This window comes from Colletotrichum costaricense (assembly GCF_030867565.1).
Source record: "Colletotrichum costaricense strain IMI 309622 chromosome Unknown Scaffold_38.1, whole genome shotgun sequence".
NCBI lineage: Eukaryota > Fungi > Ascomycota > Sordariomycetes > Glomerellales > Glomerellaceae > Colletotrichum > Colletotrichum costaricense.
The window spans coordinates 93,339-119,660 of record NW_026848267.1 but is presented as its reverse complement, the minus strand read 5'-3'; the positions used below and the strand labels follow the sequence as shown (position 1 = coordinate 119,660).

The following is a 26,322-nucleotide window of genomic DNA, read 5'->3' as shown; positions in this document are numbered from 1 at the left end:
TTATATTAAAATAAATCTATATATAAGTATCAAAAGTAAAAGTAATTAGGGACTAGCTTATATTATAAAACGTTAAGGATATATAAAAATTCTTAAGCTTTATTAACTTTTATTAATAATTCTTTAAAAACTATATTAATATAATTAGACTTCTTAATAACTTAATATAAAAGGATACCCTATTCGTTTAAGACCCTAAGTATAAAAAAGTATTTATTAAAGTTAAGAATATAGTTATTTTTAAACTAATTATTATAATCCCGGACCTTTAAAAACCTTTCGAAATCGAGATTAATACTTTAAACTTTATTATAAAAGCAGTTCTAAAATAACGAAATAAGTAAAGGAAACTTTATTTATATTACTTCTACTCTAAAGCATTTTATAAAACAAAATTAAATTAGTAAATCTATAATAAGGAACTAATAATAATTATCGAAGTATTTTAAAAATAGAAACTATAGTTATCTAAAACTAAGTACGAAGTTATAATTATTATAATTTATATAGACTATAAGAACTTTATAAACTTTATAATAAATAAGAATTTAAATAAATAATAAGTTAAATAGAGCGAATTCTTATTTAAATATAACTTCCGAATTATTTATTAAAAAGGTTTAGAAAATAGTAAGGTAAACGCTCTTAATAAAAAACCTAACTACGAAATTACGGTTTTTAAAGAGATATAAGTTATTTTTAAGTAAGAGAAGAATAGTAGCCTTATACTAACTACGAAGCTTTTTATAATAATTAAAAAGATTAATACTAACTTAATTAAAAAAATAACTCCTAAGCTTATTATAGAAATTTATAATATATTAATATATAGTTACTAAAGAATTACGAAAATATAAAAATGGATTTATTAATATTATAATAAATCCGCTATATATACTAAAATTATAAAAGTAATTAAGGATTACGTAACTTATAAAAAAAATAAAAATAGCCTATATAAACCTTATAACGAGCTATAACTATTATAACTACTTATAAAAGTATAGTAGTTAATTATATAGGACTTTATTATTAAATTATTAAAATCTAGAGAACTATTTACTAAAATATAGTATAATAATATTTTAGTTATAGTTAACTAACTTATTAAGTTTATATACTTTATCCCCTATAAAGAATTTAATATAATAAAAAACCTAATATACGTATTTACTAAGGTTATACTTTCGAACTACGGTTTACTAAAAGAAATTATTTTTAATAAGGATAAGCTATTTATTTCGAAGTTTTAGAAATTACTAATTTTATAACTTAGTATAAATTATAAACTATTAATAGTATTTTATTTATAAACTAATAAATAAATAAAAAAGATTAATTAGATTTTTAAAATATACTTTTATTATTATATAAACTATAATTAAAATAATTAGGTAGTATTTTTATTAATAGCCTAGTTTATATATAATAATATAATTAGTAAAAGTATAAAAGAATTCCCGTTTTATTTTAACTACGGATTCTAATTAATAATATATAAAAAAGTATAATAAAAATTATAAGCTATAAAAGTTATAATAAACGTAAATAAACTTAAAAAGATCTATAAATAAGTATTAATAAACCTTAAATTTATATAATAGTATATAAAAAGAAATATAAATAAATTAAGGATTAAAGGACTATTTTTAAAAAAGGGGGATAGTACCTATTTCTTTTATTATAATATTAAAACGAAACGACTAAGTAATAAATTAGATTATAAAAAACTTAAACCTTTCGAAATTATTAAAAAAGTCTTATTAGTTAATTACGAATTAAAATTACTAAATATAATACGGTACTACCCCGTTTTTTATATCTTATTACTCGAGCTTATACTAAGAGGTTTATATATAAAAAATTATATTATTATTAAACTAAACTAATTAGAATATAAAATTAAACGAATTATTAATTATAAAATAAAAAATAATAAAAAAGAATACCTTATTAAATAAAAAAACTATAAATATAAAGAAAATATATAAAAACTTATTATAAACTTTTAGAACTCTTAATAACTTTTTAAAAAGTATTAAAATTAAAATTAAACTTAGAACTCTTAGTTATTATAACATCCTAATTAATAATTTTAAAAATACTATTAGCTTATATTTTACGGGTTACTAAGGAAATATTTTTAAAATCTTTAAGAAACTTTTTTAATATAATCTAACTCTTTTTAAATATTATTCGCTTTTAAAAACGAAAACGCTTTAACTTAAATAATAACTTATTTAACTTAGTTTAAGCTTATTAATAAGCCTTAGCCTTTTTTTATAACTCCGTAACTCTTTTTTAAAACTACGACTCTTTTACTTCTTTTTTATAATTAAAATAGTTAAACTCTATTACTAACTAACTAATTATACTTAATTAATTAGAACTTAGTAAATAAAAACGTAATATTTACGAATATAAATAATATTAATAAACGTATTATACAAAATACCTAAATAATAGTATATTCTATAAACTTTAGAATTAAAAAGAACTAAATAACGGACCCCCCGTAAGTAATAATTTAAATAAAGTATTATTTCTATACTTTTATTAAAAAAACGAATAATATATAATAATTTATAACGAGACGTAGTTATTAAAGATTTCGATTTTTTAATTTAACTTAATATTATATTAGTATATTTTAAAAAGGAAAATACTTAATAATTCCTTAACTTAGGAATAAATAACCTATTTATAAACCTAGAGGACTAGATTTTTAAAAAAAAGAGCTAATATTATAACTTAATACGTATAATAAGGCTAGGGTCCTGCCCTATAAAACTTACGGTAACTATTATATTATATATATAAAAATACGGACTTAAGGTAATTCCTCTTAAAATAGAAGAATTATAAATAAGTTACGTAATTATAATTATATAATAAAATAAAAAACGGATACTTATAAATAAATAGAACGGACGATTATAAATAAATAAAACGGACGATTATTCAATAAATAGTTAAATAATAATAAATAAGAATATTATAAAGGATATATTTATAAATAAGATTTATATATAGTATAAACTTAAGCTAGGCTTAAGGATAAACTTTTTATAGCTTCTTTAGTAATTAACTTAGTATTAAATCTTATAATCGTTTTTAGTTATTTTTATTAAGAACCTCTTTTAATAAAATTACGATTAATTACTAAAGCCTTATTTATTTTATAATTTATAGATATAGTTTTAAAGAAGCTATTTATAATTATAATACTATTTATTTAATACTCATAACCTTAACTTTTATTAATATACTTATTATAACTAGCTAGCCGTAATACCTATTTAGCCCTTTTTTTAAAAACTTTTATATTATTATTAAAGTTTAGAACCTCTATAGTTAAAAAAGGCCGTTTCTAACTATTATAGCCGACTATTATAGCTAATTATTATAACTAACTTTTATTATTAACCTTTTTAACCGGTACTATTATTAAAGAGAGTAGCTTACTTATCCCGAATTATATAATAATTTTCGTATTAAAATTATTATATTATATTAAGCGCATACTTAGGGTATATTATGCATATTAAACAATTAAAAAGTATACCGTATAATAATTAAAAAGTATACCGTATTATATAATTTTTTTTAAAAACGTAATCCCGTTAAGGTCGATCTTTTACGCTTATAAAGCCGGAAAAAAACCACTATATTAGTTATTAATATAAGTAATAGTTACGCTAAGTAATAAAAATAAGGCTTATATAGTGGTTTTTTTCCGGCTTTATAGGTGCAAAAGATCGACCTTAATGGGATTACGCTTTTAAAAGAAATTATATAATACGGTATACTTTTTAATTATATAATATATATAATATACCCTAAGTACGCGCTTAACGTAATATAATAATTTCAATACGAAAACCGCTATATAATTCGGGATAAATAAGCTACCCTACTACTTATTAATAATAAGCTAAGTAATATATTTATATAATAATACTAACTAGAAAGGTTAATAGTAAAAGTTAGTTATAATAATTAGCTATAATAGTTAAAAATAGCCCTTAACTATAGAAGTTCTAAACTTTAATAACGACGTAGAGGTTTTTTAAAAAAGGGCTAAATAGGCTAATATTTACTACTCTTCGTACTAAAGCTCATAAAAATTCTTTTTATTCTTATTATTTCTAGTATTACTTAAAACTACTCTCTATTTAAACTAAATAAATCTATTAAAAAAATCTATTAAATAAACTTATTAATATATAAACTATTACTTTACTCCTAATATATAGTTAGTAATTAGTAAGTTAAAACTAAATATACCCGTTAATAAGTCTACTTTTTTTAAACTAAGTACCCTTTTTAGCTAGCTCGACGCTATAACTATCGTAACTAATATAAATATGCCTAAGGATTAATAAAATACTTTTTAATAATACGGAATTTAGCTAAGTAATAATACGAATATTATAAATAACCGGGCTAATACGGATATTAAGATCTAATATATTAATATTAACTTAGAAATTATACTTTATAGAGCTAAAAATCTTTTTAATACGGGCTATATTATAAATATAAGGGAATATATAAGGGGCCCCTTAACCTTTAATAAAAAAGAGTATATAATATAAGATCTAGCTACTTATATAAGCTAGTATTAAAAGGTCTTATATATATTAAAATAAGTATAGCTCGCCCTTTAAATAAGCGGGGGAAGGTCGGGAGCTATTAATAAAAAGAAAATAATAATTAAGTTAGTTAATTACTATTTTAATTAGTAATTAAGTATAGACCGTAATATACCTAGTTTTCTTTAATACGTAATATACGGTACGGCCCCGGCGGATTACTCTGTTAGGGGGAAAAATAAGGCTTATATTAATATACTTATTAATAAGCCTCCCCCCTTATATATATTATAAGGTTTTTATAATATAAAAGCTTATTATTTTTATTAAAACTAAGTATATTTTTAAAAAGCCTAGACTAAGCTCTATAAAAAATTTAATAACTAATACTTAATTTTTCAATACCTCTACGTAATATACCTATTTTTAAAAATATAATAAGCTTATTATTTTATTTAAAAATATTAAAACTTTAATACTTACGTTATTTTTAATACTAAGTTAAGTAATAATAATATTAAAAGTTATTTTTTTAATAATATTAGTTATTTATACTAGTTTATTAACGTTATATAAAATATAATTAGTAATTAAGAGCTACGTTTTTACTAAACTTATATAAAAACGAAGTATTTATAAGCTAAGAGTATATAAGTACTCGCTTAAAGTACCTAAGTAAATTTTAAATAATACTTTTTTTTTAAAATATTTTACTTTAATTAAAATATAAGGCCGGCTTATAAAAAAGTAATACTATTTAATAAAAAGCTATTTTAAAACCTTTTTAGATTTTATAATTTAAATTATACTATTTTAATTAAGCTAAATATCTTATATTATTATAAAATTCATTTTAAAATATTAAATTTAATTATTTTTAATAAGTAAGAGGTATACTTTTAATAACGTTTTTAAAAAACGTCTTTTTTAAATTTATATTATTAAATCTTTAACTCTAAAATTATTATATCCCTCTATAATAAGTTGAAAAATATAATATAACCTATTTTATTATAACTAACTTTATTTAAAAAATGCTAGTTAGTTAATTAAGCTCGTATTACTTATAATAATTAAAATTTAATTAATAAAAAGCGAGGCTACTTATTTAAAAATAAAAATAAGTTAATACTAATTAAGTTTATAAAAAAAATAAGTTAGCTAAGTTAAAGCTAAATATTAAGCTTATTTTAATAATAATAAAGAGCTAGTTTAGCGTTTTTAATAAAAAGAGAATAATAGGGAATTATATAAATAAACGGTTAATATAGCTTAATATAATAAATTTAGGATACGACTAGCAATAAGACGCCGATAACTTAGTAACTAGTATACGGATCGTATTATAAAAGAACTTTTTAAAAAATAGAGCTTATATAAAGGACTTTATAAGCTTTAGTTTTATAATATACTTATACTTATATTATAGCTTTACTAGTTAAGTACTTATAGCCTAATCTCTTATAATTCTAAAATTTTTATTTTTATAAAGTAACTAATATAAGTAATAATAAATTATAAAAACGAACAGAACGTTAATAAAGCGATACTTAGTTATTAATAAAAAGCCGTTAGTATTAATAAGTTATAGCTATTTAAAATTAACTACTCGACCTTATTCTATTTAGAAGAACGAGCTTATTATAAAACGAGTTTTACTTAAATACTAGTATTTATAAAAAAACTAAATAAAAAAGATAATTAAAATAAATTACTTTTATAAACTAGTTACCTCGTTAATACCCCGAGGACCCTATTTATTATAAACGGGGCGTTTATTAACGACTAATTACTAAATATACGAGGTCTAGGTATATATAAAAGTATAAGTAGTACTAAAATAGCTAGTTTAATAAACCCTATAAGCCTAATAATAACCTATTTCTATAAAATAATAGAAATAATAATTAAAAATTAAAACTAAGAACGGCGTCGATACGAGGAGCTTATTTAATAGCTTACTAAGTAGCCAGTAATACGTCTAGGTTAATAAGAATATAAAAAGCCTCCTTTTTATAATTATAAACTAATTAAAAAAGAGTTTACGAGTACTTAAGTAATAAACTAGATTATTACTATAGAAATAAGTAATAATCTTCGTATAAAAAGTACTATAAAATAGTATATTAAATAGGCCCTATTTAAAATATCCCTATTACTATAAATATAATAACGTAATTATAAAAAAAGCTTTTAAAATCCCCTCTCCTAGGGCGACTTTTTAGCGTTCGTTTATTAATAGTACGTAGACCCCGAGACGTAAAAACGAGAATATTATAAAGAGCTAAGAATAAAGAGGCTAAAAAAGGGTTAAACCCCTACTTAGTTCTTTATTAAATAGTTAGTAATTTATTATAACCTAAGTATAAAAAATATAAAAAACTCGAAAATAGAGGTATATTAGTTCTTTTTTAGACTACTATTTTAGTTATAGGACGACCTAATTTATTATAAGGTTTTAATTAAAAAAGTATATAATATAACTTATAAAACTAATAAACTATAATTATTAAATTAGTAAAAGGGCGGTAATTAATTATAAAAAGATAATAAAAAGAGGTTATATTTATTATTAAAATAACTGCGTTAAATATCCCCTTTTTATAAAAAAAAGAATAAGGAGAGTTTTAAAAAGCTAGGCTCTAAAAACTTATTAAAAATAATATTATAAAAGCTATATAATAAAAGTACTCGCGCCGAACTATTATAAAAGCGTCGTAATAGTAATATTAAATACTTTATATATAATAAGTTAAGCTATATATTTAATAAGTATTAGAAGAATAAGTCGGGAGGTCGGGGTAATAATAAGCTAACGTACCCCTAATTAAAACTAATATTAATAACTATTTAATAAGTTATTACTAAGCTAAGAGTTATAAAAATCGACTTTTTAAAAAACGAATAAGTATAAGTAATATATTTAATATACTTATACTAAGTATTAAGAGGGTATTAATAAGAATAATTACGAAAAGTAGGGTAATAGTTTTATAAAGGGTTATTAAAAAGCTAATAAAAGTTAATATAAATATATACTCCGAAATAGATATTATTAGTACTAAGCTCGTAACTTATTTAAAATTAACTTTAGCTATTACTATAGCCCCTTTATTAAGGGATTTTTAAAGTAAAGCTATAGGCTAAGGGAAAGCTTATTAATTAACGCTCTTCCTTATTAACTATTATAAATAGCTAAAGAAAATTCGGTAATTATTTACTATAATTAATAAGGATAAAAAAATAGTAAACCTTTTATTATTATAACTATCGATAGGCTAAGAGGGTATTTATATTAATACTATAATAAATATATAGTTATACGAGCCTATTTTTATTATTAAACTAAAGGTAATAGCTCGTAATATTATTAAAAATCGTAAGAGGGCTTATATATTATATATTATTATTATAAAAAGTATTGCGGGGATAATAGAGACTAAACTATAAAGAGGTTTATTATTAAAACTTTAATTAGAAATAAAAACGTTTAACGAGTAGTTAGTAAAGGGACCGTAGTTATATAATAAGGTAAAATACTTAATTAACTTAGTTCTAAGTACTAAACTACTATATAGCCCTATTTATTTACTAAGTAAAAAATAACTTAATAAGCTTTGTACGTATATCGTTAAGAACTTAATAAACGGTTATATTATATTTTCGGTTAGTAAAGCTAGGGTACTAGTCTTATTCGTATTAAAAAAGGATAGTACGCTATACCTCTATATAAACTATTATAAACTAAATAAAATAATTATAAAAAATCGATACTTATTACTACTTATTAATAAGCTCTTAAATAAGCTTCGCAAAGTAAAATAGATTTTAAAAATAAATATTAAGGATACTTATTACTATATTTAAATTAAAAAAGAAAACTAATAAAAAATAGCGTTCTAGAGCTAATATAGCTACTTTAAATATATTATTATACTTTTCGGGCTAACGAACATACCCATAATATTTTAGGTATATATTTACTAAACGCTCGCCGACTTACTAAATACTTATTATATAGTATATATAGACGATTTAATAATTTACTTAATAATAAAGGAGTAATATACGGAGGATATTAAAAAAGTTCTCTAATAACTACGGTTATATAGGCTTTTTACTAAACTATTAAAGTACTTATTTTATTAAAAAAGGGTCGAATTCTAAGGTTATATTATTATATTAAAAAGAATCGAAATTAACTCGTTATAAATACGAACGATCGCTAACTAAAAAGCACTAGAGTTTATTAAGGATATCTAAGTATTCTTAGGGTTCTATAACTTCTATTAGAAGTTTATTACTAAATACTCGGGTATTATTATACTAATAATAGTATTATTAAAAATAAAAAAGGGGTAAGTAAAGGATTTTTAATAAACTAAGGAAGTAAATAAGGCGTTTAATTAGTTAAAAGTTACTTTTATTTCGGTAACCGTACTTACGTATTAAAACTTATAACGTATTATATAAATAAAAACTAACGTTTTAATTAAAACTATTATAATAATTTTATTATAATAAGCTAATAGAAAATAGTAATATATTACTTATTAATTATAAAAGCTCTTAAATATAAAATAGTAATAGGCTACGAGTTAATAAAAACTACTTATTATAATAAAAAAATTAGAATACTAAGCTTACTACTTCTAAAGCTTTTTATAAAAGTTTATAATTCTAATAAACTACTAAGTACTTAAGAAAATAATCGGCGTACTAGTACGGGACTTTTAAAAAAGGCTTATAAAATAAGTATATAAACTATTAATATTTAACTTTAACTTAAAATACTAATTAAAGAAAATAAACCCGGTAAACGGTCTATTTAAAAAGCTAAATTATATAAAAGGGAAAGTATTTTATAAAAATATCTTTTTTATACTAACTTAGAAGCTATATCTTATTAGCGAACTACTACTTAACGTTTAGTAAAAAATAATTAACTTAAAAAAAAAAAATATTACTAAAATATACGTTTAAATAGTCGAGGCCTCTTTTTATAATCCTAGCTAAATATTAATTAGTTTTAGGAATAGAGAATCCTCTCCCTTATATTAGTAGCGTACTATAAGGCGTATTAATAAAATAGTAATAATTATTATTATAACGACTCGAGGTAAAAAAATAAAAGAGTTATTAACAAACGCTCGTTAATAGTTTAATAAGAATAAAGAGGAGTTAAATAGAGCTAAGGTTATTATATTAAAATAATATATCCTATATCCTATTATAAAAGAGCTTATAAGGGGTAAAACGGTATTTATTTTTTATTTTTTATTAAAAACTAAGGAGCTTATTAAAGAATTATAAACTAAAAATAAGTTCTATATATTATAATTAATAAGAGTTCGTATTATAACTAATAAGCTAAAAATATATTTACTTAATAAATAGGGCATACTATTTTTTAAAAAAAGACTTATTATTTTTTAAGTAAAGTCTCTTTAAATAGAGATTTTTTATTAATATTACGACGACTATAGGGTAAGTTATATAAGAACTACGAAAACTCTTAAGCTAATCTAAAAGAAGTTTTACTAAAAAAATATTTAATAGGATATCTAAGAATACATTAAGAACTATAAGTATTACTTAAGAGTTATAACTTTAAAATATAAGCTATACGGGTAGTTATAATTACTACTATTACTCTTATATTTATTTTAAGAAATATTTATAGACTTTATTACGGGGTTATTACTAAGCGCTTATAATAATAGTACTAAATACGACTATATTTTAGTTATTATTTATTATATAATAAAGTTTATAAAGTTCCTATTTACTATTAAGACGCTTAACGTAGTATAAATAGTAAGTATCCTATATAAGGAAGTTAAATATAAGTTCAGTACGTTAAAAAATATTATTACGGATAAAAATAAGCTCTTTATAAACGTATTTTAAAAGGAGTTTATTAAGGAATAGGTAATATATTACTAACTATTTATTATATATTATTTATAAATAGATAGCTAAATAGAGTAGACTTATTAAATATTAAAAAAGTATTTAAAGATTTATACCGAGGGCTCGCTAAATAAGTAAGTAGTATAATTAAAAAAGGCCGAGTTTATATATAATAATAGCCTATATTTTATTATAAAAGTATCCCCGTATATAGTACTATATAATTATTACTTTAAGTACGTTAAATATATATTTAATTATAAAACTATAATTTAGGGGGTTTATAAAAGGGTTTAAAAAATTAATAAGATTAGGGCCTAGGCTATGCGAGCCTAAGTATAAGCCTCTAAGAACTAAGTAGCTTATTATAATAAAAAATATACCCCGAAAGAGTTTAATTATAAAGAAGTCGTCGGATTATTAATAAAAAATATGCGTTTTAAAAATAATAAACTAGTACTAAGATATATTAAAATAATAATAGTTAAAAGGGTAGGTAAATAGGCTTATTAAGTATATTTATTAAAGTAATATCGGAGAATATATAATATTTTCTTAGTTTTTTAGCTCGAATTATAGGGAAATTACTAAATAGTTAGTAACTAAACGGTAAATCTCTTAAAGTTAGAGAATAAGTAAAATATTTAAAAAGTTAAAAAAATCGTTACGAAATAAAGCAAAAGAGAAAACTTATATTATTTTATTAAATAGGCTAAGTAGCTTATAGAGTATAATACGTAAGAGCTTATTAAGTATTTTAAAAGCGTAACAGAAATAATTAAAAAATTTAAATACTATAAAAAAAGGATATATATAAAATAGGATAATAAACGTTAAGTTTATAATAAAAGGTTACTAAAAATAAGTTAATTAATAATACTTTATAGAACCCTTTTTATTTAGCTTAGCGTAACTCTTAAAAAAAAAATATAATATTATAACCCTTAGTAATATATTACTAAAAGATTACTAAGATCTAGCTATATAGGATAAGTAACTTACGTAATATTAGTAATAATAATAATAGCTCTAACGTATATTTTTAAAGTATAATAGTTAGTAATAATACTACGCTTAGTAAATAAGAAGCGGGGAGGCTTTATACGCATACTAAGCTAATTATTTAAAATAAGACCGTTAATTTTATTAATATTATAATAAATAAGAAAAAAGTAGTTAAAATTATATAGGTTATTATATATAATAATAATAGCGGTTTATAAAGCGTTCGCTACTTAGTCGTTACTAAGAGCTATAATAAAAAGTATAATAAGAGCTATAATAAGAAGTATAATAGGAGTTATAATAAGAAGTATAATGGGAGCTATAATAAGAAATACGATAGGAGCTATAATAAAAAGTATAATAAGAGCTATAATAAGAAATATAATAAAAAACGAAATAGGGAGCGTAATACTATTATTATTATTAATAAGTTAATAATAATAAATATTATTTAAAGTAACGCTCTCGTTTTCTAAGTCGAACTAAGGGGCCTTAGTAATGTTAATATTTATAAAGAACTTATTAATATCGAACTACTAATTACGACCCGTAGCTTCGACTTTAATTATAATAATAACTATATTAAGCTATTATAAAGCTTTTATTTAGAGCGAGAGGAGCATAATACTAGCTATATTAAAGTTTAAAATAATATAATTAAGGGCTAGAGAATTTTTATTTATATTAAAAAAAGTAGTATAGGTAGGGGTTAGTAAGTTATTAATATTAAAATAGTAATACTTATTATAACGCTAAAAAGGAGAATTTTTTAAATTATTAAGGAGCTTTTTAAAATTATTATCCTCGTACTAAGACTTATTAAACTTAAACCCGAAGTTATCCTACTCGTTTTTATTATTAAGAATATAGTTAATAATAAGAGTATACTTTTTAATAAGAGTCCGAGTCTCGGGACTACGAGAAATAGGAATAGTATTATATATAATAATAATATAAGTAAGTACTTTATTTACTAAGTACTTAGTAACGTACTTATAAAAAATAAAGAAATTAAAAAACTCTTAAATATATATAATAATAACGCCCTAGGGAGTTTTTTTTTATAATACTAAACTAGAGCGTTAAGGCTATTTTATAAAGTAGTTACGTAGCTATTATTATAAAAATAAGCTAGCTAGAGGTAATTAAAATAAAAGATAATCTTAGTTTAGTTATTAATATTAATAATACTAACTTAAAAAAAAATTTAAGTTAGTAAGAGGAAATATTTACTAAACAATTACTAACGACTTATTATAATCGAGATTAATAAGTTTAGATATTCGTAATTAGTAATAAGCTCTTAAAAAATAGCCTATTTAAAATAGATCTTTTTTTTCGTATTACTTATTAACGGGTTAATAATATAAGTAGCGACTTTCTCTTACGTACTAATAATATAGCTAAAAATATAAAAAACGTAGCCGCGCTTATAAAAGTTAAAACTACCTTATATTTTAATATTATAGAACTTTATAAAAGTATTTTAAATAAACTAAGCAGCGCTATATAGCTTCTTAGGAACTTAAAAAATATTATTAACTAAATACTTCGGTAACGGATTAATAAGGACTTAACGACTTATAGTAAAATACTTCTTTTTATTAACTTAATAAATAATATACTTAGTAACGTAAGCATTAGTAATATAAACGAGCTCGTTAATATTATAATATATACTAACTAAGTAGCGTATATAGGGAGTACTATTATAGAGATTATAAAAGCCTTTTTTAAAATTATATTTTATATTAAGTATATCCTAAATACGTAAAATAGTAAACATTTTAGTAGATACTTAGTAATAATATAATAAGAGAATTATAATTAAAAAACGATATAAAATTAGAATATTATAAAAAAAAAGGTATAGTTATATAAAAAAGAATTCGTAGAACGGTTACTAAATAAAAAGGGGGAAAAAATAAATAAATACGTAACTAGTAATAAAAAAAAATCTTTTACTTTACTTAATAGCTTAATAATAATAATAACTATAAAGTTAAGCAGGCCCTTATATATTATAATAGTTAAAATACTTTATTACGAATACGTATTACTAACTTAGTAACTAGTCGGCGCGTTATTACTAAATAATAATAATAAAATATCCGTTAAATAATAAAATAGGAATAATACCTTATTCTTAAATAAAAAAGGATATTATTAATATTTTAAGAAATTTATTATGAATAACGACGTTAATAATTTTATTATTAGTATTAAAAAAAAATATTACGTAATAACTTTAGGGATTAAAGTTATATAAGGGGGGAGTAATTATAATAGATTCGGGATATAATTAATAATAGGATACTAATAACTTAGTAACCGGTATACGGATCGTATTATAAAAGAACTTTTTAAGAAATAGAGCTTATATAAAAAACTTTATAAGCTTTAGTTTTATAATATACTTATACTTATATTATAGCCTCGCTAATTAAGTACTTATAGCCTAATCTCTTATACTTAGTATTTAAAAAAAACGGAGCTAATAAAAAATAGTTTATAATAATAATAAAAGGAGGGAAAGTTAAAAAGGTAGAAAATCTAAAAAAAATTAAAAAATTCTATTGAGATAGTAGGAGTATTTATTAATACTATATATTAATACTATATAATTAATATTAAGAACTGCCTAAGTAGCTAACAAAAGTAGAATATAAAAATAAATAATAATAATAAATTATTATAACTATATTAAAAAAAGTAGTTAAGTAGACGTTATTATAATTTACTCTTTATATATTTTAAATATATAGTAAAAAAAAGCCTTATTTATTTAAAATTTATAAAAGCTTATATTACTAACTAATTTAAAATTTATAAATTTTAAATAAGTAATATAATAGTTCTAAATAAGTACGTAAGTTATAATAGTATTCTTATTTTTAAAAATCTTAAATTAGAGCTTAAGTTAAAAAGGATAATAAGACTAGCTATATTAGTATAATTATTTTTATTATTTTTATAAAAAGGTACTATTTTTTTAAACTAATTAAAAAGTAAAATAATAATATTAATATAAGAGTAATACCGGTATATTAATTTATAATACCGGTATATTAATTCTTATATATATATATATATATATATAAATAGAGTTAAAAAGTAAATATAAGGTCGGCGCTAGCTATTCTTAATAATAATAATAATAGTATTTTAATACTACTATTATAAACTATTATTACCTAGAGGGACGTAAACTTAGCTAAATAAACGGCTTATAATAATATCGTACTTAATACTATTATTAATCCGTAATTATAAAGTTTATAAAAAAGAAAATTTAAAAAAGTAAAAGAATATTTTAAAAAAATAGTTTGATAAGATAGTAAGAGTATTTATTAATACTATATATTAATACTATATAACTAATATTAAGAATTACCTAAATAGCTAGTAAAAGTAGAAATAAAAAACAAATAAAAGTAAAAAGAGTACTTAATAAGGCGAACCGGACCTTAAAGGGATTAATAATATTAAGAACTACTTTAATAATTAATAAAAATAGAATATTAAAATAAATAAAAACTTATTTTGAATAAGCGACCCTAAGATATAAATCCCTATCTCTATCTCTTATTAATAAAATATTAATTAAAAGCTATATAATAAGAAGTATTAATAATTTATTCAATTTAATCGATAATTTAATATCCTTATTAATTAAAGTTCGAAGTAGCTTCTTATACCGATCCTGTTGACTAGGTAATTAACCCATGTCCCCACTGTTATAACTTTTGGGACGCACCTCCGTATATCCGTGGTCGGAGGTCTACGTACTTTTAGCTGAACCTCCTATTTAAATCACGGGTCCCTCGCCGCGGACAACATTGCATCGCTGACTGCATAACTAAGTTAATGAGGGCCTCAATTGCAGCATCTTATTGCAGCTTTCAATGGGTGTTCTCGCGCCCAAAACAGCTCCACGAGGGCGTCGTCAGTCAAAAAAGTCTACAGGCGTTGTCAGGGACGACTCAGATGATGAGCTTGGCATAGATGATCTTCCATGGGAATGGATTCTCGAGTCCAATGATGCGGATACCCCACAGGACCATGGCGACGACACGCAAACCTCTCGGAAGCGGAGGAGAGCCAATACTGAGGGGCGGATCATGGGTGCCCGAATGGGCAAGTTTGAGTGCTACGTTGGCGACTGTGTTCTACTGAAGGCGGAAGGGTCCAACGAGGCCTGGGTCGCCATAGTCTGCGAGTTTTTAGAAGAAGATGATGGCGAAAAAGCAGCGAACTTCATGTGGTTCTCGACAGAGAAGGAAATCCGTAACAAGGAGAGGAAACGGTCGGATTTCCTGCCTGTATGTCATTCGACCCAGGCTAATTGATGGTGCCAACGCTTACTTTTGAGTCATCTAGAATGAACTGTACATCTCACCTTCGTGGGATGTAAATCCGCTCGCCGCTGTCAACGGCACAGCCGTTGTCATTTCTCATCGAGAATTCCATCAAAAGTACCCGTCGGGCAAAATACCTCGATCCTCACCCGATTTTGGTAAGACCTTCATCTGCCGTCGCGCATGTAACACAAGAACAGCAACCTACACGGATGAGTTTGTGTGGGAAGAAGTGTATCATGCGAGTGAGCAGGGCGTTTCTGACCTGATCGGGTTTGTCAAATCAAAAACGAAGTCGACGCGACATCGTCAGGCAGCGAGGCAATCAACGCCGGAGCAGTCGTACAAGATGACCACAGATAGTTTGGCGGGTGCATCGACGCCCAAACGAACCCCGAAGGCCGAACATTCAACGCCCAAGGGAGATGCCCGGATAACGACGACACCTGGGTCTCGTAAACGGTATGTCTCTGCTCCATACCTGATTCATTAGGCGCCTCGCCTAACTGGCCGTGTTCATGCAGGATCGTGGTGAAGAAGACGCTCGAGTTTACGCCTTTAGGTACGAGAGTACTGTCACCAAAACGCTTGCAGTCTTCGCCTTTTCAGCTGGCTCGTTCCCAGCTCCACGTTGCCTCCGTACCAAGAAGCTTGCCTTGCCGCGAGAGCGAGTTCAACCTGGTGTATTCACACCTGGAGGCAGCCATTGCGGATGGTTCAGGAAGTTGTATCTATATTGCTGGTACTCCAGGGACGGGGAAGACAGCCACTGTCCGAGAAGTGATATCTCGCCTAGAAGACAGCGTGAAGGCCGATGAACTTGACGATTTCATATTCGTAGAGATCAATGGCATGAAGATCACCGACCCTCACCAGTCCTACACCCTCCTGTGGGAGGCACTCAAAGGCGAGAGAGTTAGTCCTACACAAGCCATCGACCTTTTAGAGAGAGAGTTCAACAATCCAAGTCCTCGCCGGACGCCGTGCGTTGTGCTGATGGATGAACTGGACCAGCTGGTGACGAAGAACCAGAGCGTCATGTACAACTTTTTCAACTGGCCTGGCCTTCGACATAGCAGGCTCATTGTCCTAGCTGTTGCGAATACCATGGACCTTCCGGAGAGAACTCTGAGTAACAAAATCAGCAGTCGCATAGGTGAGTTCTATGCATGCATACTGCGAAAAGTGTTTCGTGCTGACATGACAAACCAGGCTTGACAAGAATCACATTCCCAGGCTATAACCATGAACAACTCATGAAGATTATTCAGTCAAGGCTCGAATGTGTGCCCGGGAGCATCGTGGAGGCGGACGCTATTCAATTCGCCAGCCGGAAGGTGGCTGCAGTGAGCGGCGATGCAAGAAGAGCCCTGGACATTTGTAGGCGAGCTGTAGAGCTCGCCGAAGGCGACACCCGCATCGAGACGCTTGTAGTCGACCCCGAGGCACGACGATCAACCCCGAGCAAAGGCAGACCATCAGATGCGCCAGTCAAGGTCACTATCGCCACAATCAAACGTGCCATCAACGAGGCCACGACCAATCCTGTCCAACAACACCTTCGGTCTCTACCTTTCGCACCCAAGCTATTCCTGTGTTCGTTGCTAGTCACAATTCAAAGAAGCGGCACTGTTGAGACGACATTCGGCGATGTAGTGGACGAAATACACCGCATCATCAACCTGGACACGGCGACTCTCGAGTCCACCATCCTCGGAGCTCTGTCGACGGGGCCATCAGGAGGTGACGTCGGCCAAGGCAATGGTAGTATCCGAGTAGTCCAATCTCTGGCGCTTCCTCAGGCGGCGCTTGAACTAACGGGCGCTGGCATCATTGTGTTAGAAGCACATAAACCAGAACGACCAAGCAAGGTACGTCTCGCTGTGGGTGATGAGGAGGTCAAGATGGCGTTTCGAGATGATGGAGAAGTAAAAGCCTTGGGTCTGTTTTTCTAGGTCACTGTCTGAAATATAGGTCCCGAATACAGGCACGCTTTGGGGTCGGGTATCTATTAATGACAAGTAAGGCTGGGGTTTCCGAGCCAATCCTATTCTACATGGATCCTTTGCCAGTATCTAAAACTTGCGTCTGGCCAGTGTTGGCTGCCAAACAATGGGGTGCGACTCAGGTGTCGCCTTCTCATCCTGCTTCCATATCTTGATCGTCTTGTCGGCCTCTCCGCAAATCAAACGCAGCCCGGAGCGATCAAACGTAGAACTCATGATGCCCGCCTCGGCGTCCAAGGATCCCGGCTGTGCCGTAGTATCTAGAGCCTGGAAGCGATGGCCTGTCTTCCAGTCCCAGAAACTCATGGAGCCATTATCGCCACCGGAAAACAGAACGTTTTCCTGGTTAACGCTGAGCGTATTGATGATGGCGTTGTGGCCGTCGAAATTCTGCATGAAGGCTCCTTCGGGACATTTCCACTGCTTGATGCTTCCCGTGCTACCACTAGCAAACGTAAACTCTGAGGGATGCGTGGCCAAGGCCCTAACGCCCTTTTTGTGATGCGTCAAGACACCCATGGTCTTTCCGGCAGCCAAATCCCAAAGTCTCACTGTCGCATCTAAAGACCCGGTCATGACCTGAGGATCGGCCTCTTGACACTTGACGTCCGATACAGTCCCGGTGTGGCCGGATAATACGTGAATGTTGCTTCGGGTTCGCATGTCCCAGACTCTTGCGACACCGTCTCGACCACCAGTGACCAGTACGTCCAAGGTGGGATGAAGCGCAAGTGTGTAGACGCCGCTTAGATGGCCATGGTAGTGGCGGATAACCTTGTTTGTCTCGAGATCCCAGCATTTGACCATCTTGTCTTCGCCACAGGAGAACAAATAAGGGTGGCGCGGGCTTACGGCAAGGCCACGTACGGTCGATATATGACCAGTCAGAGTCAGGCGTAAGGAGCCGGTGGCTAAATCCCAGATCTTGATAGTCCTGTCGCCAGCACCACTTGCAAACCACTTATTGCCTGGCTCGACTGCTAAGCTCCGAACCCATCCCAAGTGACCAGAAATGACTCTCATTAGCTTCCATGGCGGATGCCACTCAGGCCTGGCGCCGTGAGGAGTTGACGCGCCCGCTCGGGTCAGACTTGTGGGCTGAGAAAGTTGGTAGTTGTTGTCTTTGACGCCGGGTCTTTCATTATTGATGGGAGGAGCGCCAGGGCCGGGTCCACTGGGGCCCTCAAGTAGCTTCTGTGCAGAATTTCGTCTGATGACAGCCTGCTCTGGCTTGGAGTGTGCCTTGATTCGCCGTGCCTTCGTGGGAGCGGGCTGCTTAGCAGCAAGAGCTGGTGGAAGCTGCTGAACCCCGGAGTATTCGAGCTTGAACCGGCGATCGGCACCCGTTTCGTCGCTGGGCCTCTCGGTCGACGAGTCGCTGGGCTCGTTTCTTTGTCGTTTCTTAGAGGGAAGGCCGAGAGCCTGGGGGTAAATGGTTCTGGTCGTCTTCTGATTGCCGTCTAGGAGGGACCTTAAAGGGGTGGTGTCGGACGAGGGCGCCGTCGGTTCAGCCATGGCGGCTCCCATCGCAGTGGCAACCTGACTGGGTCGATGGAGCGGAAGTATCGCAGAAGCGCGTTCTGGTTGAATTTTCCTTGATTCGACGATCTTGTTTATGCGCCAGGTGCCGAATAGTTATTGTGGTGCGTCGCGGTGTAGCGGAATGAAATGGGATGGATTGGAAAAAGACTGACGCGCCAGAGTCTTGAATTGGATAGCCATCTTTAGCGATGGTCTGGGTGGGTACGTGCTTCTATGGTCGTGTAGGTACCAACGTGCGCGCCTACCTTACCTTACCTTACCTAACTAACGGTATTTACATACAGGAGGTACCTTATCTGGAGTAGGTACCACCAGGCCTCAGGTAGGTAATTTGGGACTTGGAGCAATGAGCCTTTAAGGCGTCGCTTTATCAACAGATCCATGGTCATGGATATTTCTGAACAAAGTCACAACCGTGAGTATATAACGTTCACCCGGTTTTTCTTAAGCTTGACTTAGCTATTAAAGGTGTAAGGTAAGGTACCTTAGCTTCACTGCCTTAGACGTATACTGCCTAGAAACCTAGATCTCACCTATCACCTAGCTTCTCTCGCTGGGCAATGGTTCCAGACCTCTTTATGAGCTTGGTCACTTACATGACTGAGAAATTTTGCTGCGTACCTTACTTATGTGAAGTAACGGTAGTGACAGCGTTGCTCATTGCGTACTGGCTCCGGACGGCGGCTGAAGTGAATTCCTCGGTGCCGAACTTTGGACATATTGAAGACAAGGTGGCAGTGACTACCTTACTTAGCTAAGTACCTACATTACTTGAGAGACCGACTCCTCTTGGCTACCTTACCTCAACAACTGCCCTCCTTACCTTTCATCATTTCATCTCGGACAAGTGACACGCGAAAATTCCAATCGATACTAGGTCCCTCTCGAACTCGGCTTCCTGGTACAATAGGTTTTCGTCCGGATTGTGATCGACTATTTCTCGCAACTTCTTACGGTCTAAATCCACCTACAACTTCTTGGAACTCCTCTCTCACTGAATTGACTTCTCCCGGTATTTGACCCCAAAACCATCAACTTCACGTAACGATATTGTTCTTCGTACTACAGCACGCCACCAACCATTGGTCACCATTACAAGACTGTCGAAAACTTCAACCAGAAGGAGGTAACAGTCAACATGGCAGAGGCCCAGGACAAGTTTCCTCTCCATACTGCAGCTCGCGAGGGCAAAGGTACTTACTCTGCCAAGAAGGCAGCAGCCACCGCTTTGCTTCTCAAAAACGCTTGGTTGTAAGAATGTGGCTAACCTGACTTGCAGTATCTATCGCAGAAACCATACTCAAGGTATTTTATTTTCCGAAGCCACGCAAGGAGTATGCATTGACCGACTTCGGACTATAGACGGAGCCCAAGCTCGCTGCACGAGAAGACGATGACGGCAGGCTTCCCATACACTGGGCCACATCCTCCAACTGCATCGACATCGTCATTCTACTCACGCAGAGTCGTAGCTTTGACCCTGATGTCCAAGTAAGTGAGATTTCTGGGAGGCTCTGCTCTGAGGATGTCTCATGATTGTCAGCCATCTACTTGACTATAAAACATACGCTAAGCTCAACTCTTGACACTTAGGATGGCAGCGGCTGGACGCCGCTGATGATCTCTGCAAGTCTCAAAGATGGCGATGATCTCGTCAATTTACTTCTCCAAAAGGGCGCCGATGTCAACCTGAAGAGTGAGATATTCTCATTATGCTTGTTGCGCCCCCAAACTTGAACCCTTCTAATCATTACTTGCATGTTTCAGACCATAATGGACAGGTGAGTAGAAGGGATCTCTCATTGCTATCGCTATTCCTATTTAGGACCTAATTCAAGTTGAACACAGAGTGTTATGCACTTTGTGGCGTCAAAAAACAACTTGGACGTCGCAAAGAAGCTTCTCAACCACGACCCGCCCGCGTCCACCAAGATCCGCGACAAACGCAGCCAGTATGCCATACACAGGGCTGCTGCCATAGGCTCAGTTCCGATGGTGTCACTTCTGATCAAACACGGGAGTCCTCTCAATGCCACCGACGCCTCTGGCTACACTGCCCTACACCACGCTATTGCTGAGGGCCACGGTGCGTCTCGTTCCCAGCCTCAACTACGCGATATGAAGTACAACTGACATTCTATTTTAGGTGACACAGCAGTAGCTTTGCTAAAGGCTGGCGCCGTGATCAACAAAAAGGACAATGATGGATGTCTACCTCTAGATTTGGCCCCTGATAAGGAGGTACGTGATGATATCAGCTCGACAGAACTTCTGCTTCACGAACTACATTAGCTAATCTGGGGGCTCGAGAGCCTTTGCAGGTCCGCCGATTCATTGAACGTGCAGCCGAGGAGGACGGCATAGAGCTATGAGTCAGCTGAGCTAGCCACAGGAATAGCATACAGTATTTTGCCTCCCCAGCTAGGGCGGTGGTGAGACCATACTCTTCCATGGACTCGCAGCAAATGACAGCCGCTTGAAGAATACGTTCAGTTTGTGTGCTCAGCACTTAAGATTCCTTTATTTGATGGTGCGTTCTACTAAGTCTCGATACATGGCCTTGACATCCTGCACGTCAGCCCGCAACTCCTCTACTAGCTCGCTCTTCTCCCCGAGTAATTCTAGTGTTGTCTGGTATCTCGAGTTCAAATCCTCAACCTGTCCCTCCAACTCGGTCACCCGTTTTGAAGCCGTCTTGCTCGACTCCAGTTCCTTCATCAAGGAAACAATCTCGGCTCTAGCTTCGTCTCTTTGTCCCGATATGCGCGCCAGCTCTTCTCGGGACGTTACTTTCTCCGCTTCCAAACGACGAATGGCCGCACTCATTCTTTCGACCAGCTGCACCGAAGGCCCTGCACCAACCGTTGACACAGAAACCATATCATGCATCATTTGGCGAGGTGAAGACGATGTTTCTACGCCGTCAAACAAATCGTCCTTGTCGCCTGCGTAGGATGTGGGCGTAGGCAACGAGTCTGGAGGCAACTCAAACGAAGTAATGGACGGCGCAACCGGTAAACTGGAGCCGCTGGGCAGCATGGGCGGTCTTGCTGGAGGCTGGCTTGACAGTCTTCTCCCCAGCTGTGAACCCTCTTGGAAGCCGTCTGTTCCGCTAGTCGGGGTCGATATCTTACGACCCTTGCCAGATACACTGTGCAGAAGTAGCAGGTCATTACTCATCGTACGCGTAGGTACGGAGAGCAAAGGCGAGTCTGGGCGACTCTGAACTCTAGATCCAGGACCGGGTAAGTGGTCTTCCAGCCAAGGCCGACGGTCGGGCTCAACGGTTTCATTCTTCCAAGCTGCCTGCTGCTTTTCGAGGTCGAGCCTCACCTGAGATAGCGCTGCCTCGGCGCTCTCTGCTCTTTTCTGCAGCGTCTCATTACGAGCTTGAACACTCTCGATATCCCGTTGGTAGTTTGGAAACCTGCTCGTGAGCTCTTGGAGCTCCTCATCCTGGCGTTTGCATCGGGTTGCCTGTAATCGTTTAGAATAATGATACTCAATGACAGAAGCTCCGGTAAATGGCCTGGAGGAATAATCATGTGCCTTACAGTCTCTCTAGCCTTTTTCCGCATGTCTGATTCGCGTCGCAGAGCATCATCCCTCTCGCGCTCAAGGTTGGCTACCCTTGCGACCAAACTGGCCTCGATACCCTGCCAATTTTCGGCAGCAATGGCATGCTGCGTCTGCAGTGTTTCCACTTGACGCAGAAGTTTGACTTGAGAATCACCCACAGCGCCAGAGGAAGCTTCTTCTGCTAGCGCACGCATCGCCTCCAGCTTCCCCTCCATTGCTTGAAGCTCCCCCTTCATCTCGAGTTCCTTGGCACGGGCGCGTTCGGCGGCGCGCGCTGCTTTTGCTTCTGCCTCTGCTGCACTTTCCTTTGCCCGGCCAGCGATGAGGCTTCGCTCTAGCTGCAATGCAGCAACGGTATCTTCAAGGTCTTTGACGCGGCGTTTCTCGGCGGTCAGCGCCTCCTCGTTCGCTTTACCTACAGCGGAAGTAGCCTGGTCAGAGGCCCTCCGGAGATCATCCCGTAGCCTCTGCATCGTTGATTTGTTAGTTGACACTTCATCGCGCAACGCGCTTAGTTCATCTTGCATTCCGTTGGATTTGATCTGCAGTTCTTGGTTCGACTGTTCAAGTTCCTCAACGCGGCTGGCTCGGGGCCGCAGAGTCTCCATGTCGGCAATTAGCTTTTCTTGACGAGCACGTAGCTCTCCCAAAGTTTTCTCGTCGCCTGCGATCTGCGCCCTGAGTTTCCTGATAATGACCCGATGTTTCTGCTCCGTAGCGGCCAAATTCCGGCCTTCGTCCATAAGAGCCGTAATCTTCATGTCCCTTTCGGCAAGTATTCGCTCGTGACTCCCCGCACCTGCCGCCGCTGCAGACGTTCGTGCGGCGTCTGTAGCATCCCGTGCCAGGAATTGCAGCTTTGCCTGCATGGACTCAAACTGTTCGACATAGCGATGCATCTCCTCCTGTTGCTCTTTTGCTGACTGTTCTGCCCTAGCTTCCAGAGCCTCGACCTGTGCATGGAGTACCGCACAATCCTTGCATTCGAGACGGTTGCCAGTGAAGGTGGTGGCCGTCTCGAGTTCTGGCTGGGGGCTGGGGGCGGCGGAGACACTGTCTTGTTGAGCCTCCGAGTCTCGGCTCCTCTCTGGCGAATTCGGAGCTCGCTGGCTGTCCAGAGGATCTTCTTTGGAAGCCTCAACGAGATCGCCCTCATTCTGCACGGTGTTATTGGGTACGGCGGCCTCAGTCAGGACTGCTACCGGCGTTAGAGTGTTTGCCAGGCTAGTAGTATCAGCACCCCGTTTTGGAAGCGAACCGGCTCCTGGACGGCCGCCATCAGCGCTCGGTCGAGCACTCTGGGAGTCTGACGTTATGCTACGGGCATCGGACGGCTGGGTGTTTTTAGCGGCAATGGCCTTTGTAAGACGCTCTTGTAGGCGGTCGTTGGTACGGCTACTCGTTGAGGATCGAGGCTGGCCTGAAGTAGATGTGGTCAGTACGATTGTTGTGGTATCACTCCATGACGGTTCGAGCCATAGGGAGGGGGTGGTTTACTTATTTGCTGGTCCTTGGAGGGAGCCGTGGTAGAAGCCGTAGCAGACTGGGGAGCTTGCGGTGGGATAGCTCCATTCTCTCCCTCAGCAAGCATGTTATCGAGACGGGCCTCGACGCCGGCAACAGCCTGCTGAAGGAAAGAGCCCCAACGCGTCGACTTTGCGGGAGCTGTCATAATGATGATCGGCTGATGTATCGGTCCTGAATACCTAGAAACGAAGACGGCTGGGCTATGCCTCGTGGCTGCTGTGTGTTTCGGAGGTCATGAACATTTCGAGTACGCCTTCAAAGACCGTGATGCGATGGGAGTGGATCGAGCTGTCGTGCTACCGACTCGCAAGAAGGGAGTTGATTGTCTTCCCTGTACTCGACAAGAAAGTGTGGAGGTTGCGCGTTCGGTGACGAAAAACAGCAAGAAGCTTTGGGATCCGTGGTGCTGAAGGAGGTGGGCCGGTTGCGACCAAGAAGAGCAGTGCAGTACAGCGCGGCAGCTAGTAATCGGGTTGAGCGTCGATCGGCTGAGAACAAGTGGAAGGAAGAATGTATTGGTTCTCTGTGCCAGGTGTGTAGACAAAGAATGCTCACATGGACAACCAACGTGGCATGTAAGGGAGCTGGAGCAATATCGTTTATTTAGGTTGGGCAAAGCGCAGTTGCGGTTCCGTGTCGGGTCGCGGCAAGGCAGGGAGGTGAGGTACTCCGTACAGAGTACACACGGCACCGATACTTAGCAGATGAGAAAACTACAGTTTCTTACTCCGTACAGCACGAAGATCTAGCTCAAAGAGGGGTGACCGTTTCACGCTGGGCGCCTCACTTACCCACCTCAATGGGTGTGTAGCTCTGGTATCACATTGAAATTTGCCTCTGCTTTAAGTGAGGCAGTTTATAAGAGTCCAACGTGATCAACATAGGCACACATATATAGCCCAAGGTCGTAATATTATGGTACTGTATGCCATCATCTATCTTTCCGGCCACCTGGTAATTAGCTCCATGGCGCGGATTCATCAAGACGATATGATGGGTAAACAGTGCCTTTTCTGCCAGGGTCCCTTGCTAAAGTGGCTAATGGCGTTCTATGGAGACCTTTCACACGAAGAACAACGCAAGTTGTGACTTGACACGAACTAGATATTCTCCAAGGTAGATCACTTGGGTTTGTAATAGTCGGAAAGATGGCCACTGCGCTGCTATCAACACAACACCAACTCCTAAATTTTGGGATACTCATTCCAGTAGACATGAAAGTAAGCAGGAAAATGACCTGATAGGAGCCTCCAATCCGATTACCCATGCGAGTAACGTGCATATGTGCATCCACCGCATTCCGGTACGAAGTACCTACCTTAGGGGCTGCAAGAGGTGAAGGTACGTCATCCTCCACTGGGGCCTCGGAACGTCCACCAGAGCTAAACCGAGTCGTGTCTGCAACGTGTAACCAACGAGGTACCACGGATTGTCTTTGCTATCTTCGTTGATTTATGGGCAGAACTCATTCTTTACCTTGGGGTATAAGCCCGTAATCACTTGCGTTGATCGTAGTGCGTCTTCTTTCCTCCTCCCGCAAAGTTGCAGGCCACACGCTCGTCGTGCTCTCATACCTCGGATTTCTCAACATCAGACAACGAACGGGCAAAGGCCACGAATTAGTCCAAGACGGCCCTCTTCAACTTGCAACCTGCAATACCTCCCATTTCTTCGAGTACCAACCAAAGTGCTTGTGGCTGCCTATCTCTCTACTGTGCAACTGGAGCTCAACCGGCGGAATCTGGCCCAGTCTGTCGCAAGATACTGACTGATTCAAATTTCCCCCGAGCGACCCGG

General features: G+C 33.9%; 5 protein-coding genes across 5 annotated transcripts; 3 read left to right on the top strand and 2 right to left on the bottom strand.

The window, feature by feature from the left end:
• Positions 1–15,418: 15,418 nt before the first annotated feature.
• On the top strand, positions 15,419–17,826 carry CCOS01_17060 (ATPase; the record flags this gene model as incomplete). Its single annotated transcript, XM_060465194.1, has 4 exons — positions 15,419–15,835; positions 15,894–16,333; positions 16,396–17,027; positions 17,084–17,826. The coding sequence occupies 4 exons, from the start codon at positions 15,419–15,421 to the stop codon at positions 17,824–17,826; spliced, it is 2,232 nt and encodes a 743-aa protein (XP_060304284.1).
• A 120-nt stretch (positions 17,827–17,946) lies between these two features.
• Positions 17,947–19,404, bottom strand: CCOS01_17059 (WD domain-containing protein; the record flags this gene model as incomplete). Its single annotated transcript, XM_060465193.1, has 1 exon — positions 17,947–19,404. One exon carries the CDS (start codon positions 19,402–19,404, stop codon positions 17,947–17,949), a length of 1,458 nt encoding a protein of 485 aa, XP_060304283.1.
• A 1,153-nt stretch (positions 19,405–20,557) lies between these two features.
• On the top strand, positions 20,558–21,791 carry CCOS01_17058 (uncharacterized protein; the record flags this gene model as incomplete). Its single annotated transcript, XM_060465192.1, has 8 exons — positions 20,558–20,612; positions 20,699–20,724; positions 20,782–20,910; positions 21,013–21,115; positions 21,187–21,200; positions 21,268–21,505; positions 21,566–21,660; positions 21,741–21,791. The coding sequence occupies 8 exons, from the start codon at positions 20,558–20,560 to the stop codon at positions 21,789–21,791; spliced, it is 711 nt and encodes a 236-aa protein (XP_060304282.1).
• Positions 21,792–21,939: 148 nt separating this feature from the next.
• On the bottom strand, positions 21,940–24,670 carry CCOS01_17057 (M protein repeat protein; the record flags this gene model as incomplete). The annotated part of the gene is made up of 3 exons (XM_060465191.1): positions 21,940–22,896; positions 22,974–24,418; positions 24,496–24,670. The coding sequence occupies 3 exons, from the start codon at positions 24,668–24,670 to the stop codon at positions 21,940–21,942; spliced, it is 2,577 nt and encodes an 858-aa protein (XP_060304281.1).
• Positions 24,671–26,089: 1,419 nt separating this feature from the next.
• Positions 26,090–26,293, top strand: CCOS01_17056 (uncharacterized protein; the record flags this gene model as incomplete). Its single annotated transcript, XM_060465190.1, has 1 exon — positions 26,090–26,293. A coding segment is annotated over one exon (204 nt), but the record flags the coding sequence as incomplete, so codon positions are not given.
• Between the last annotated feature and the right edge of the window lie 29 nt (positions 26,294–26,322).